This window comes from Endocarpon pusillum (genome assembly GCF_000464535.1).
Source record: "Endocarpon pusillum Z07020 unplaced genomic scaffold C720987, whole genome shotgun sequence".
In the NCBI taxonomy this organism is placed as follows: domain Eukaryota; kingdom Fungi; phylum Ascomycota; class Eurotiomycetes; order Verrucariales; family Verrucariaceae; genus Endocarpon; species Endocarpon pusillum.
The window spans coordinates 34873-50953 of NW_006913582.1; the positions used below are offsets into that span (position 1 = coordinate 34873).

At 50.3% G+C, this 16081-nt stretch overlaps 4 protein-coding genes across 4 annotated transcripts; 1 reads left to right on the forward strand and 3 right to left on the reverse strand.

Moving 5' to 3' along the window:
* Window positions 1-871: 871 nt before the first annotated feature.
* Window positions 872-1629, reverse strand: EPUS_01203 (uncharacterized protein; the record flags this gene model as incomplete). Its single annotated transcript, XM_007788496.1, has 2 exons — window positions 872-1533; window positions 1605-1629. 2 exons carry the CDS (start codon window positions 1627-1629, stop codon window positions 872-874), a joined length of 687 nt encoding a protein of 228 aa, XP_007786686.1.
* A 564-nt stretch (window positions 1630-2193) lies between these two features.
* EPUS_01204 (uncharacterized protein) lies at window positions 2194-5896 on the forward strand (the record flags this gene model as incomplete). The annotated part of the gene is made up of 3 exons (XM_007788497.1): window positions 2194-3286; window positions 3333-5187; window positions 5281-5896. 3 exons carry the CDS (start codon window positions 2194-2196, stop codon window positions 5894-5896), a joined length of 3564 nt encoding a protein of 1187 aa, XP_007786687.1.
* A 1801-nt stretch (window positions 5897-7697) lies between these two features.
* Window positions 7698-11249, reverse strand: EPUS_01205 (uncharacterized protein; the record flags this gene model as incomplete). The annotated part of the gene is made up of 6 exons (XM_007788498.1): window positions 7698-7905; window positions 7961-10035; window positions 10083-10514; window positions 10563-10738; window positions 10793-11015; window positions 11067-11249. The coding sequence occupies 6 exons, from the start codon at window positions 11247-11249 to the stop codon at window positions 7698-7700; spliced, it is 3297 nt and encodes a 1098-aa protein (XP_007786688.1).
* Window positions 11250-11550: 301 nt separating this feature from the next.
* EPUS_01206 (uncharacterized protein) lies at window positions 11551-15875 on the reverse strand (the record flags this gene model as incomplete). The annotated part of the gene is made up of 2 exons (XM_007788499.1): window positions 11551-11660; window positions 14555-15875. The coding sequence occupies 2 exons, from the start codon at window positions 15873-15875 to the stop codon at window positions 11551-11553; spliced, it is 1431 nt and encodes a 476-aa protein (XP_007786689.1).
* Window positions 15876-16081: the final 206 nt, after the last annotated feature.

Consider the following 16081-nt stretch of genomic DNA (forward strand, 5'->3'; position numbering starts at 1 on the left):
TATCCTCAGGATGTTATTGGTGTGTCGTGTGATAACCCTATAAATCTAACTACAGGCCCCGGTCCCTTTGTCGCGGTGGGTAAGGATGTCTTTCCGGACTCAGAGTTGCCATTTCCGAGTAGAATGGAATGCTTCTTGGGGTACAGCTGCTGGCTGAGCAGCAAGATACACGCCAAGCTTGTCCTTGGGCAGCTCCTATGGACTGTATGGATGGAAAAGGCTTCAACCCGATGTCGGCAGCATAGGAGAAGCTTCAAATAATCTGGATGAAGATGCCTGGAAACAAGCAACTTGGACCTTTATGGCCTTCATGCTTATGAACAACGCCAGAAGCTATGGCTTCATGGTTACCAAGACACTCCAGCAAGTTTCGAGGATGCCATCGACGAACTGAGAAAAGAGGGTATCCTACCGCCAACGAAGTGATCAGATTCGATTGTGAATTATAACGGTGTATGATGCTAACGAGCTCTCTTGGAGGCTACCGGCGTGGGCTTACATGCGAGTAATCTAATTGTCATTTGTAGTATGCAAATCAAAAGTCCTTCGAAAGCTATAACTTCCTGCTGAAGACCTTGTATGATGTTCCGCTGTCCCAAAATGAAACTCCTGACTTATCTCCTAAGTAACATGAACTCCCCGCTGGATATTACAGGATTTGGATGCTGTATCTTCAATCTCTTCTTTTTCTTAGCTCTCTGTTGCCGACATACCAAAGCTTCAAGCCCCAAATGGCAATGCCGTGGCACTGCTTGGCTCACACGGAAGAATAGTTAGGCTGAAATGAGCGTTTATGGGATGGTTGTTGGCTTTGCATTGAAGAATGCACATTGTTTAGCTTTTATGAATAATATAACCTGGGAACGCCGACTCAATCAACCGCGACCTTCTTCGGCGCGTCGTCATCGCCAGCAGAGCTGCTTGCGGGAGTAATCTTGGTCCCGGCAGTACTTGTGCCTGTAGCATCGTCATCCCCGTCCCAAGCGTCATCCTCTGCATTTTCATCCCAATTGTCCAGCTCCTCTTCCACTGTCCTCGATGCTATAGGTACCACTCCTGTTTGTTGACCCTCATCTCTGTTTCGATTACTGGGTCCCGACCCAATGCCAGCCTCGCCAAGCTCCAGATCCTGCTCCCCTCCTGGGCCCTCACCAGTCAAAGCGCTATATTTGGCCTTCCGCCTCCTTTCTAGCGATCGCCTGTGATATGCGCTAGCCAGCCCAAGCGCGGCGAGACTACCGACAACATTGGCGAGAACATCCAACGGATCGAAATCTCGGTCGTTAGGTAGAAGGCCCTGAATCACCTCACTGCCTACACCTAATGCAAAAGTGCAAACAAACAAAGTAATGTGGAGCACGCGCCGGCGAGTGGTATCCAGTATAAAGTAAAAGGTCGCGGTCAGAGCAAAGAAGGTGAGCAAGTGGAGGAACTTGTCTGTCTGAGGAACAGGGGAGGTAGGTGTATTTGGGAGGGCGGAGTGCGGAAGAAGACCACCAGCGGAAGCAAGGAAGAGGAGGACCAAAAAGGCAGCTGTAGAGATGATTAATTAAGACTAATCTCCTCCATGAAAGTCTCAGAAAATCAGAATCTCGTAAGCTTACCTGCGAAAGGGAATCGTATTCGCATGGTGGTTATGTCCGCTGGACGGCCGAGCTGAAGGCGTCAGGTATGGTAGAGCTGCAATTGCGCCCTCGTTCTGCGCAAGTGCACAGCCAACACCTATACCATCTTCTCGATGATCTCAAAACCCATCAAGATCATTCAGGGGCACAGAAACAGTCAGGTCTTTGAAAGAGTGGATGGGTTTAGTGACGGATCTACTAGCTGGCTTCGATGGTTTGCGGACTGACTTTCTTAGCCAGTGCAGACAGATAGTGACCGAGTACTATACTACAGTAGTTACACTGGGTGACTTCAGGCCTCTGGGCTGGGCGGTCGGAGTCTCTTCTGACCTCAACCCCCCAGCTGTACTGGCTACCAGCGACGAACCACCGCAATCAAATCCATCGACATAGCACCACCATTCATCGAATTATTCTCTAAATTTATCATCATTCGAATCAGCGATCTGCAAAATACCATCTACCTCCATTTTCCAACCCACAAAGCCTTCGATGTGATCACAGTAGCGACTCCTAATTACCGTGGAGGCCGCACCCCTCGCCCGCCGTACAGGCGAAATCGGCGGCCATGTCGCTGGGTCACCACGCAACATGGCTGCCACCAAATCACCTGCGCCCACCCGACGATGATCACCATCCCCCAGCCCATTTCCTCCATAGCCAATTCAAGGGCCCATCGCGACCAAGCACTCCCCGGATGAGGTTGCGCAGTTTGGGAGATGGGTCGCAATCCGGTACAGCTGCGGAGGGTGACACTAGTGTGGACGATGACCCTCAAACCGCCAAATTCAGAGAACTGTACAATGCCTGTGAAGACAAGATTGCCCATCTCTTCAGTGAGGAATATCAGGCTGCATTGGCAGAAAAACAGGCAGAACAAGACCTCGAGGCGCAAAACACCCAGGTTGCGACACAGGGGCAAACCCAAGCTTCGGCCACTGTATCGAAGAAGCGCAAATTGGATGATGACGATTACGACGACTTTGACGACGATGACGAAGATGATAGCACCGAGATCAATGCATCTCCGCTTAAGGGTAAAAGCCATAAGGTACAGATCGTCGCCGATGCAACCCAATCGCCCATGCCAAGGCCAGTTGTGCAATCGAGGCTCTCGTCGGACATACTCAGGACAACGGTGAAGACTGTCCCACCGAAGTCGCAGAAGGAAGAGGCAGAGGCTGCTCGCAGGAAGCTAGAGGAGGCGAAGCGGGCAGAGGTCGAAAGCGTCCAGCGCGCATCGCGGATGATGTTCTTCACCCTCGAAAATGATAGGGATGCTATGCTCGACCAGCAACGACTTGACGAGGCCGAGAGACGAGCGGAAGCCGAAGCCGATGGTAGCAGTAGGACACATCCTGCCGACCAACAGGGCAGCCTTGCCAGTGCCAACCTTGGTGCATCCAATCTCACGCTGAAAAACTTGATCGCACGCATCGACCAGCATCGCTCAAAGGTGCATGCCACAGAATCTGAGCTGCGAGCTTTGATGACCGAGGTCCGAAAGAATCGAAGCAAGTGGGCAAGTACAGAGAGGGTAGGACAAGAAGAGCTTTACGAGGCAGCCGAGAAAGTACTCAATGAGTTGAAAGCCATGACAGAGCATTCCGGGCCATTCCTGAACAAGGTGGCCAAGCGAGAAGCGCCTGACTACCATATCAGTAAGGATCTCTTCAGCTGTGTTGCAAAGATACTAATACTCAACAGAGGTTCCCAATCCAATGGATTTGGGCACCATGACCAAAAAGCTCAAGCAGTTGGCTTATGGCTCCAAGGCCGACTTCATCAAAGATCTGGCTCTAATATGGCAGAATTGTCTTGACTACAACGAAAGAGCAGATCATCCTGTTCGCAAGCATGCGCTGTTCATGAGAAAGGAAACGGACAAATTAGTCCCCTTGATCCCAGATATCACCATTCGCGACCGGGAGGAGGTGGAGGCCGAAGAGAGACGCCAACAGTTGGCAAATGGTGAGATCGATGACGGGGCCGAAGAAAGTGACGACGAGCCTATCATGTCATCACGAGGACGTAAGGCACCGGGCAAATCGGCCAAGAAAGGTGCACCAGCGCCTCGAAAGACAGCACCAACTGTTGACAGCGCGCCGACTGCAGACACCAAACCGCCACTGCAGGCGTTCGGATCATATGCAAGCGGCAGTATTGCTGCAGACTCGGAAAACAACGAAGGCCGTTTGACTCCTCCACCACCTGGCTCGTTGACGCCGTCGGGTCCGCATGGCCTTAGTAGCGGGATACCTGGAAGTACCGCAGATCCGCTGGAGCTCGAAGGTCTTATCGGTGGCTCTCTCCCTCCACCAGCCGTCATCGAGCAAGAAGATGAAGAGTACAGATTGTGGAAGCAGAAAACCAAGAAAGACCGCGCACTGATGGCAGCGGAGAGACATCGACTTTTCCGCGGCGATCGATTGAATGCCGATGAGAATGCTTTGCTTCGAAGCAAATCTAGGATGCGAAGGTGGCTCAAGATCCAGAAACAAGCGATAGCCGATCACACTCCCAATGCAGAGAAGGCCAATACCGAAGAGCCGAAGCAGTCCACGAATGGACAGACCCTTGCGGAAGGCATGGAGGGCGAGGACGATAGTATGCTTCCTGACTACTATGATTCTCTGGCTGGTGTTCCCGACCTTGATCGTCACTTAGCATGGGAAGAGGACTCCGAGGGGCAGGTTATCGACCAGACCGAAGCTTTCTTACGACTGTACCCCAAGAACCGATTCGTCTCGAGCGGAAGCAAGCTTGCTCAGAAGCTACAATCCAACATGCGTCAACTACAGGAAACAAGAAAGGTGTGCACCAAGATCGGCGTTGTCAAGCAGATGCAATTGCAGTCACAAATGTACCAAAATCAATTCCAAAAGTACCAACCCGAACCATTCGTCGAACGCGACATCGAAGACCATGTCATGTCGGATTCTGGACCTCTCGTGGCACCTTATGTTGCTAAAGCTGCACTGCAACGTTCGGTTGGGGAGTTGTTCTATCATGCTGGTTTTGAGGAGTTTCAGCCATCAGCCCTGGACGCTGTCACCGACATGGCCGCTGAATACTTCCAACGCCTTGCCACCACACTTGTAAATTATCAGGAAGCACCGAAAATTGCCGTCACCACTACCGTCGCCAACTCAGCCGGCCAACCAGAAACCACAGTCACTTGGAAACCCGCGTGTACACCAGAAGAATCCATCCTTCACACCCTACACGAATCTGGACTTTCCCTATCAGAACTAGAAACCTATTGTCGCGACGACGTTGATCGCCTCACCTCCAAGCTCACCACCATGCACGATCGGATGCGAAAGCACCTTGCCGATCTCCTTCGACCTGCCCTGAATGATGGATCCGCCGACGGATCCTCGAACTTCAACGACGGAAGCGAACAGTTCGTTGGAGGCGACTTCGCGGAGGACATCGACGAAGACTTCTTCGGCTTTAAAGAGTTAGGGCTGGACAGAGAGTTGGGCTTAGCCAGCTTAAGCGTGCCACTGCATCTGCTACAAAACAGGTTGAGCACGGTGGGGAGATTGGCGGATCCTAAGTATGTACTTCCTCTTTCCCTTGCCGTGGCCTATCTTCTCCATCTACCGCTGTATCCTACATACATCACTTACTAACCATCTCCGAACAATAGCGCAACCACGACAACCGAACATCTCTTTCCTCCACCCCCTCCCTACCCCCGCGTCATGCTCTCCCCCATCCAATCCCAGCCAACGCTCATCCGTGAATTCTTCCTCCGTAAACTCCACGCCAATAACGACGAGCCTCTCGCCGAAGACCTCGAGTTACCGCCCAAACAACGCCCGAATCATGGACGGCCGCGTCTGCCTGCCACCGGGAAGATTGGGGAAGGCAAGACGGCGAATCCCAGCCCCGCTAAGAAGAAAGACGGTGTTGGGAAGGGAATGTCGAAGGGTTTGGGCAGTGTGAAGAAAAAGAGCGGACCGGCGACCGAGCTGAATGGTATCAACACCTCCGCGGCTAGTGCCGGTGTGGGAGCTGGGATGGAAGGTGAATCTCCCAAAGTCAACGGTGTGCTCAATGATAAGAAATCGCTATCTTCGGCTTCCATGGGGAAGACCGGCGTGGGAAAGCTCAAGCTCAACGTTCCGAGCGCTACCGGATTGGAAAGTCCGAACAAGAAAGACGGCTCTAGTGCCGGTGGAGTCAACGGTCTGACGCACAGGGGTGGTAGTGCCGCTCTGACAGATGGCGATCCCATCATGATGAGCCCGGATAGCCTTTGAGCGCTCATTCTCCATTGCTGCCTTTGTCATCCTACTCGGGGAAATGGGGAAGAATTGAGAGCAGTCGTGCTAGACGCAGGAAGAGAGCAATGACGACGCTTATCTCGTCCGTGATGTGATCACTCTTCAGTTCTGCCGAGCAGGGAGAAGCACGACGGCCGAAAGATTAGTATCTAGCGAAATGTATATCACTTTTGGAAGCAGTGCCCCCTTATCCCCACATCTGTCCTGTCAATGCTGCCCGACCTTCAAGGAAACTGAAACCGAAACCAAAACTCCAGCGAGCGGAGGGAGCGCCTCGGGCTAACTTAGTATGAGCTCTCGATGAAACCCCGAGTTACGTATCTGTTCGATTCAACCGAGGCTGGCCCAGAGCAAGTAAATATTGTGTGACACACACGCCCCCTCTCCCGTTCCAACTGACGAGAAAGACGCCCTCCCATCCATCCATCCATCCACTGTACTCCTTAATCCCACCAGATCTCCATCCCCACCTTCCCCTTTCCCCCAAGAGAGATCCATACAACATAACATACCCACCCAGCACCAATACCCACCAAAAACGGACATACGCGCTCGCTACGCTGTTGCAGCAGGCAGGCGGTACCGGATGATTAATCATAATGAAGACACCAGCGCCGCTCGTTGTTGATGGTCCGCCGCTCTGAGCAAGCTGGCTGGCTGGCTGGCTATGTACGAGTATTCATGTAGCTAAGCATCTTGTGTACAGCGACTCCGATTACTTTCACTCTATGCACTACTATATAGCTTGGGGGTATGGTGAGCGTGGGGTCTATAAAAGTCAATTGAATGTCATGGTACATATATTCTGTCGATAAGCCCTGCTGTCCTCTTCGGTGAGAAGGTTAAGAGGGAGAGGAGGACCGGGCTACGGTGCTCGGTGGGAGGGATGAGCTGTCACGTTATATCAACACATGAAAAGACGAGAGTTTTTTTTTCAAATCTCGTTTCAGGATTGCTAAGTACAGAGAAGGAATGAGACCGATTGTATACTCAGCGTGGCCCTATGAAGGCAGTATGTAGATACTGCCTGCCGGTTTCCCAGGGGGCATTGCTTGTCAGCGTCTGCGTATTGAACCGAACGGAGAGCATGGATCTATCAACTCACAACTCATTTTACATCCAGATTACCACTTGGCCGTTTGCTGGCTATGTATTGCTTTCCATAGTTCAAGTGAGTGATCTGATGAGAGGCACATGTGCTCGGGCCCTTCTGGATGTAATGCTATGAAAAACGGATTGGGAGCGAGTTCCTACTTTATATAGTTCGCCAGCTGAGACGATTTGATGTCTTGCAAGCGACTTGCTTTCATTGCGGTGGTCTCTTTGTCCCCCCCCCCCCCTCGGTTGAATGCTTGAGTATTTTCCAGATAGACGTCTGTCGTTTGGAATCATCGGCCTTGCACATCCCTCCGGTCACGAGACCCCCCATGCTGGCTCTCGGGTTGTGTGACAGAGGAACAAGGTCGCGGCGTGCCTTTGAATGCACCATCCGTCCTACTTCGAAGTATCAGTGTTCGCGAGTCCCTGTCCACCATCTAGAGAACGCCGATGTTTGCTGAGTTGGTGGGAGGTAGCTCTCCTAGGTGGTAATGGCATGATATGCTGATCCGAGATCGTCACTTCGTCCAAATTCTCCCCCCTTGCCGCTAATTTGCCTTGCACCAGCCTTGTATGCAGCCATGAAAAAACTCACATCAACTCTCGCGCTGATCTGCGCGGCTTTGTAGCTCTCCACGAGGCACCTATCTCGCTACGCGATTCGGTAATTCCAACTCCATCATTGAAAATACGTCCTCACTGTCACCTGTCCCTCCGGCGTAAGAGTCTGCAATATCTGTTCCGCATTAATACCTGTCTGGGCCACAAGTTGCTTCGCCGACGAGGTGACTTTGGTAGCAATTTGTCCTTGGATCATTTCCGCCTCGAGGGCTTGGACGATGTGTTGAAAAACCTGGGCTGCTTTTTGGATCACCGCTGGATTTGACCTGTGTTGCGTGTCAGTTTCTCATGCTAAAGATCTGTAGGAGTAAAATTTCTTACTGATCGATCAGTTGCGCCAAAAATGAATAACCGTACGGCGCAGTCTCCTCGTCGTTGAGGATGGGTAGGGTGTCAATCCACGATTCGACCACTTGTTGAGGATTCTCCACCTTCGAATTGTTGTAATGTAATATCTTTGCAATGGCAGCACATGCGTTTTCTGTGGCGAATACTTCCTCTTCACTCCTTGCATTCGGTACCTTGGTGGCTCGAAACAAAAAATCCAGGCTGACGGCGGAGAAATCGGCCCAGGCTTCACCTCCCTTCTGCGCTGCGATACCAACACCGTATATGGCTGCCTGCCGATTGGCGGAATTCTGATCCTGCATACCATTGACCATTGGTTGTATGATGTGGTCTTTAAATTCCCACGATTGAGGGCCACAGAATTCGAGAACGTCGTCGAAGATGCAGATACCCCACTGCCGTTGAGATGGGTCATGTGATGCAGCAAAGGAGTCGTAAAAAGGCATTAGTTGTTGCCATGCCGGTATAAATGCGACGCCCATGTTCTTGAAGATCGTGTGGAAAGCCTTGTTCATGTCGGAGAGCAAGCTTTCGTCGTCTTCGATTGCGTATTGCACACTCTCGGAGTCGTCTTCATCTTCTGCTCCAGCATTTGCAGCGTCTTGCTTATCCTCAATGCGACCTTTAACCCGTTCTTGGTAATCAACAAGCGTGCTTTTGGCAGCTTGAATGAAAGCGTGCATGTGTTCATCTGACAGGCAATTCTTACCTACCACCTCGACGCATTCGTAGAAACACTGGTACATCTCTGCTAGAGTGTCGATAGCTGGTTCGGCTGATAGAATCTCAATCACTTTCTTGGCTGATTGGCTCCATAAGTGCTGGAATTGGTGGTGTTGTTCGCCATGCGCCTTTTTGTATGAATTTAGAAGTTGGGGAATCAGTTTGGCTGACGACACTCGGACAGGGTCGTGGAAGAAGAATGCGAGGCCTGTGAAGGCAATCTTTTCCGCAATTTCAAGGACATATGACTCGAAACTGGCCTCTAAGATTTGCGCATAGATCGTGATCAATTCAATGGCGGTATTTTTTTCTTCAAGCGAGGAGGTCTTGATACCAATGACTTTGCCCTTGAGCGGCACCAGTTCCCACCCCTCATCCTCTATTGCTTGGACTTGATCCTGGTCTTCGAGAAGCTGTATATCAGCTTTGGCCGATGCTTGCTCAAGCAGAGGAGGCATCACGCCACGAAGATAGGGCACGAAATCCATCCCTAGTACACGACACATCCTTCCCCAACAATGTAGTAGATAGTTTGCTTGTGGATCATCAGCATCAACAACGCTTTCTTGTATATTGCCCAAGATTTGGACCAGCTCGAGAGCTTGAGCGCCCATTTTCTCTTTCCCAACTGCCAAAGCAATCAATGTGGCACATTCCATAGCTTTGGCTCGGAGAAGTCTGTATTCTTTGGATTGTTCTTGTCGCAGAACGTTGAACAACAGGGGCATCAGAGTGTCGTAGTACTTGCCAAATGCGGTTTCAGCGGAATCCGCAATGGTAGCAATCGTGGAAAGAGCTTGTTCTTGGACAAAGCGCTTGGGAGATTGTAAAAGCCGGAGAAGGTGGGTAAGTAGCTCGTCTAGGTACGGCTCGAGGATTGACTTCTCTGCTTCTTCGCAGAAATTGACCAGGGCGGCTGCTGCATGAGACTGTACACGAGGTTCTGGCGCATCGAGGACGGGGATGATATTGGTGAGAATCACTTGGTGATACTTTTCTTGCACCGTATTGGCAAAATCTGTGCTCATTTGACCAAGAGCGTTACAGCCGGCATATCGTACACGAGGATGGGGGTCTCTTAGAGCTGGCACGACCAGCTCGAGGACCTTGTCCAATTCAGCAATCATCAGGTCTCGACAACCTTCTGAGATTGCTGAGATGGCCATCAGTGCTGCATGTCGGTCTCGCCAAGACGAGGAAACCATCATTCGGGGTAGCCATGTGAAGGTAGCTGGGAGCACAGCAGCACCGCCCAGCTTATTGGCAAGACGATCCATGCATTGTTCACCAGCAACATGGTTCAGATCGCTCTCTTCCAGGTCGAGCTAGACTTGGTCAGTAAGGATTGACAACAACAACAGAGAAAACCCACATCTTCTGACGAATTCCATTCGGATGCGTCATCATCGTCAATTCCGACATCAGTCATCAGACTGAGGCATTGAGTAACCATGTCTTGAGTATATGATGGATCCTTCTTGCACATAGCAGGGGCGCAATCTGCAAATGTGCCCATCAACTCCAGAGCTTGTTGCCTCGTCTGGTCACCAAGTTCTTTATCTTGGATTATGCCAATACTGAATTTGACCACATTATTGAAGAGGGGTTTGAACATCCTCGGCGCAGCTTCTGCAAGTTCAGTGAGAGCAACAAATGCAGCCTGCAGATGCTCCGAATCCCCAGAGTCTTTGAGAGGCGGGAGAATATTGAGAATGTCGGGTAGGAGGTTGAAGTATTTAGTCTGCGCTTTCTTGGTAATCGAATGGAAGAAAGACGCATAGGCTTCCAGAGCAGCAAGTTTGACCTATATGGTGGTCAGTCTGATATTGATGAGATGGCAATGCGCACCAACCTCGACGCTCTCATCTTTAAAACCTTTCGAGAATGCTTCCTGTACGGTGCTTTCATGCTGTTTCTCAATTATTCCAGGCGTGGTGGAGAATATTTTAAAAGCTCCCTCTCGCATGGTGGGATCATTCGATTGGCTGGCCTGAAAAAGGGCACCGAGAAGCTCTGGCCAACTTTCATCTGAAACAAAATGTCAGACTGAGCAGTGCGCCTGAGCCAATGCGTGAAACGTACTGTTGTCTGTATACTGTCTTGCCAGCTCAGCAATGGCATCTCCGATCTTGTTCCTAACATGAGGTAGTTGTTCATCTGGAAAGCAAGCCAATAATTTCTGCCGGATCGCAGCTCTTTGATCCTGACCAAGAGATAGGAACAGCTCCGTCATCTCACTACTCGCAGGGCTCTTGCGGTTCTTCGACGCAATTCGACGAAATAACACCGCGGCGAAAGATCTTGTCTAAGAATATCGTCAGTCTCAATTGTCCTTGTAGCATCGAGCCTTGCTCACCGCAGCATCTTGAGCACCTTGTATTTGCTCCACCAGTCCCATGAGCAGGATATCTGGTCTGCCCGCAGTCCAGTCGGTGTGGAGTTGTTCTTCCGCCAGCGTTCGCACATTGTTGTCGGGAGATTGTAATGCTTGTAGAATTTGCGCCAAAGCCGTATGAACTTCAGCTGGTAACACCGACATGTTGTTGGCTACTCGATGGGCGCCACATGCAGAACGGGCGTCCGCGATCGTGGCAGGGATGGAAAGACGCGAGGAGTTCGGGATGGGCTGGAGCTCGGAAAAACGAAGGGCAGGCGTCGAAGGAAAGGCTGGGTTCAATTCAGGCGATATTTTGCTTCGAAGGCTGTATATCTAGAAAGATTCTTGGTCAGGAGGACGGGAATGTAAAGTCAGATACAAATCAAGAGCCATGTACGAAACCGATTCGCGCGAGGACACAAAGTCCACAAAACTTTTTGAGTTTAGCCCCACCAATGGAGCGCTACATCGAGTGGCCTTGCCTATTGCTACATGGTAGATACATATACGAAGTACAGTTGAAGCATATTAGGTATCGCCCTCCAGCCTCGAACTTGCTGCACTCTTCTGCACCTAATATTCAACGTTAGTTGAATGTGTCCAGCAGCTGAAATACGAAAGTGCCCCGAGGAATGGAGAAACATATTTGTTGGTCTCATCGACCTCCCTCCCACAGTGACTGGTTGTAATATTAGCGATTTCGCTCAGCCATCATTCCAATTGGGTGTGACAAATGCCCAATGTCTTGGTCTTCGTCGAAGATTATCGATCCATCAGCGGGCTCGAGAACTATATGCAAATGACATTTCTCAGCCACTTTCTAAATGCGATACTCTCTTTAGGCACAACCTTCCTCCAGGATATGCGTCAATCTTCTGTATATATTCTACAGACGGTGTAGCAGGCTCCTTTCAACTAGACTAGAGTGGGAATGCCATACTCGGATAGGAGCCAGACCATCGCCCTCCAACTCTCCATGTCCTCTATCATGATGTCGCCAAGAAACCCGGAAAGGGAGCGACGCTATTTGCCAAGGCTGACCCCTTTATGATAGCTATATCCGCAGCACGTTCTAGCAAGGCTGATTTGTAATAAAAAGGCTTTACAAGCCAGAGAATTGAACCAGAGTCAGGAAAGGTCAGAAGTAATCACAGTTCCAGAATGAAAGTAGCAGGAAAAGGTCGGGGTATGTCTCTGTCATCACTCGCTGAGATACTAAATGAGGGAAAATGAACAAAAAGCAAAACCTTAACCCCAAGCTGTCAATGATAGACAGGTCAGGATCAGGAGAAACCCTCAACGAAGAGGGTTTTTTTCGTATTCGAAGGGAGGGAGGGGTTCGTAGAGGAGGAGGACTGGTATCTGACTTCGGGGGGTATGTGTCAGCGTAACAGTTGTCGAAAGGACCTTTGGGAGGGACTGTTGATTTTGTGGCGAGGTAATGGTATGTTAAACCACTACACCACTGTGCCAAAGGATATTGGTAACCTGCACCAAAACACAAAATTATATGCTTTGTGCTGAGTAAACACCGCGGGTTAGGACAATTGAATTTAAGGGGCAATGCCACAACACAGCGATCCCGTAATATTCTTCACCTCTACTGCAATTTGGACGATAGGGATTGACATGTTGAGCTCAGAGAAATTCGATGTGATGGTACATTTTCAAGGCACAGGTATTGTGGGTAAGGCGGCTTCAAGAGTCCATGGAAGAAGAAAAAACTTCAGAGACCCCAATGGCCCCATTTCGACTAATTCAGATTCCTGAAATCGCTGGGCAGATCAAGAAGCAAAGGAAAGAGCAACAGAGCAAGGCTTCTGATAACGAAACCAGAGCCATCGTCAGGTTGAGGCTAGCGATACACTTCCCTACCGATAGTGCAATTCCTTTGCTAGCAGCTGCAAAACCAGGTCGTCATCATCTGGCTCCCATTAATACTCTAATAGATGCGAAAAGCCGGTTGTTGGTTCTAGTTGACACATTGAAAACGGCCGAGTTCAGTTAAAATCATTCCACAATGCAACAGGCTTTGCACAGTCTTGTTATATCATACATCCGGACACCAGACGGCAGAAGCTCAACCCATCCATATTGTGCGGTCTCGTCGTCTTCGCCTTTCATCCTCAGCCCATCGGCAAACCTAATAGAGCCGATTTCGAGACTTCTCTTCAATATGGTTGACCTTAGGGAACTGCGGGTTTCGACAATTGGGCCATTCGGGGCAGCGAACAAGAGGTCCGTACTCAACTGATCCCGAAAGGACCCGAGGGCATTGGCCGCAAAGTCAGGTGGTCACGGTGCTCGAGCACATTGTGCTAGGACTGTTGTGGCGAACTGTAGTTGAGCGAACCTTGGCTGGGGGTAGAACAGGTCAGCTTAGCGCCAAGAACTCTAGATGTGGGTCATTACTTTTTGCAAAGGGAAGGGGAGTGGCTTAGAGAATGGTATGTTGATTTGAAAGTCAGTCAGCTTCAGCTTCCGCTTCCATGATGGTGGTTGTAACAGAGGCCTGACCACGAAATTTCTTAGACCTGTGACATTATAGTGTAAACCTTGTTTGCACTCATCGCAGTCTCGCGGACGTTGTGACAGTCGGAAGCACCGACTGGGCTTGATTTGGACTCATCGTTGATGTCAAACGGGCTTTCACACTACCCGCGTCTTGTCAAAGCATGCAGCTATATGCTCATGGCCTCGATCATTGTGAAAATGTCTTGGTTTCTGATCGACGTGTAAAGCGGACAAATATAGCCATGGGCTGTTCAGACTATGAAGATGGCCAAACCCATAGCGTGTACTGCGTGCTGACAGACATGGGCTGCTTCCAGCTGATGCAAGCGAAGCAAACGAGGCAGCTTCTCGCGCCGACATTATTCAACTCAGAGCGAAGGGCGGTGAATGGCAAATTATTGACTGCATTCGATGCTAAGGTAATCGCAGCTGACGGGGCAAAATGGCCGCGCCCCGGTATATCATGGCGAAATGACATTGTGCATATCTTGCAGGCATGTTCTTGGACACGAAGATTGCTGCATTCTCCGGCTTAGAGGATGGCCAGGTCATGCAATGTGCAAGGGATGCTCTGTAGGTTCGAGATCACGTCTTTGGCACGTGCATGTTTACTATCGTGGAAAGGCTAGCATTCCGCTTGATATTTGTTCGAATCTATGGGTATATATAGTATTGTACATGAAGGCGTGCGTTTGTTAGCTGTAGTGAGGTTAGTGAGGTGTCCTTTCCCAGGACACTTGTTGATGAGACTCCTGAGAAAGTTCTCTGCCGGGGGGTAGCCATACTTGCGAGGTGAAGATGTAGTTGGCCGTGCTGAGCTTTGCCGTAAGGAGCGCTTCTTTGAGCCGTCGTGAATGCGCTAGGTGCTCAATTTCGTGTTACCGTTTGTTCACGACATCCTTTTGTCGTAAGACTTTTCAGGCGCCAAAGCTATCGGCTCGGGGCAGGCTCACGTTCTTGCTCCCTCTCTTGCAGCCAGCCCTCTTTCCAAAGCCTTAATATCTCGAACCCGACCTCTACCGCGATCAATGTGATGATGGTCCATTCTAAAACCAGGCCATGCTTCTCACTTAACCTCTCTCGCAGCACGCTTGCTATTTCTTGAGCATAATCCATTTTCTCATTCAACACCTTGATCCTAATACCAACATCGAGAGCTCTTCCCACTTGATCATAGTAGCCCTCAAGACCTAGCTCATGGCGAGAGTCCCAGAAGAGGTCCGGTAATGAGTCGGTGAGTTCCGAATAGAGATTCAACTGAGCTCTCAAGGACAGAAGCTGACCGGTCTTGCGCAGAATGAAAGACCTATTGTATGGTAGTCGTGAGCCACGGGAGAGGAATGTAGGGATGTCTCGGGTGGAATTGAAGTAGTCCAGAAGCATTGTTTCAAGAACAGCAAGCTTGGTACTCCTAGCAAACCCAGACGAAAATGCGACTTTGGTGAGCACAGAGTTTATGTTACGACTATCACCTTCGGTTGCTGAGTCCTGCTTTGTACCCAAAATGATAGTGTCTCCCTTAATACTGCTGTGCTCTCGAGACGGATCCTCGACGTAATCCAGATCTTCAAATTCGACTTCGTTGACATGCGGACCTTCTGCGGCAGGTAATAAAGTTCGTGTTGCAAAATACGCAGTGAAAGCTTCGGGCAGCGACCAGCTGACCAGGGTGCCAGATGGAAATATGAACACATCACCAATCTCCTTGGACGATAGTGCTTTGGTTGAGGTCTTCGCGCTACGGTGGATGGACGAGAGGGGAACTTGAATATGTGTGAATTGCGGATATAGACCTGTGTTGAAAGGATCTGGTTCGTATCCCTGAGCTCTAAGGATTTCATCCACTTTCGCCAAATTGAATTGCTCTGCCACAGCATACGCAGTGACCGACCTGGCTGTTTGGGCCTCCTGGCCCACCGACTGTGATTTGGATAGCGAGCTGTCTTTGGATCGTTGGGCTTCCACAGCTACTCGACGCAAGGATGTTTTTGCAGCCGAAGCTCGGGCCCCCTTTCTCTTTGGTATCTGCGCAACTTCGCCATTGTCGGATTGCGTAAGCTGCTTATCCTTCGAACCATCGGGGTTTTGTACTTGCTGCCTCAAGACTGAGTTAGATGAGAAAAAGTCGCGGCGCCGCGGGAGAAGTAGAGCAGGTGCCGCGTGTAATGGTCGAAGATCCTTCTGCCTTGAGAAGTCTCCAGCGGCTTGCCGACAGGATGGACAGATATACGGACCAGACAGGAGAGCAAATGATCGAATTTGTATGCGAGACATGCAGAAATAAAGAGTATAGCCGACCGGAGATGCAACAGGTTCAGACGTCCAGAACAATCACTAGGAAAACGCCTGTAGAACTTCTGTAGTCTGCTTGATGGTTTTCTTCCCGCTCGGTTCGAACTTTGCATCCCAACTTTCTGTTTGAGCTCCGATGCAGGCTTGGCGACGTCATTGGAAGTTCCTCCATCCACCCTCACCACGTC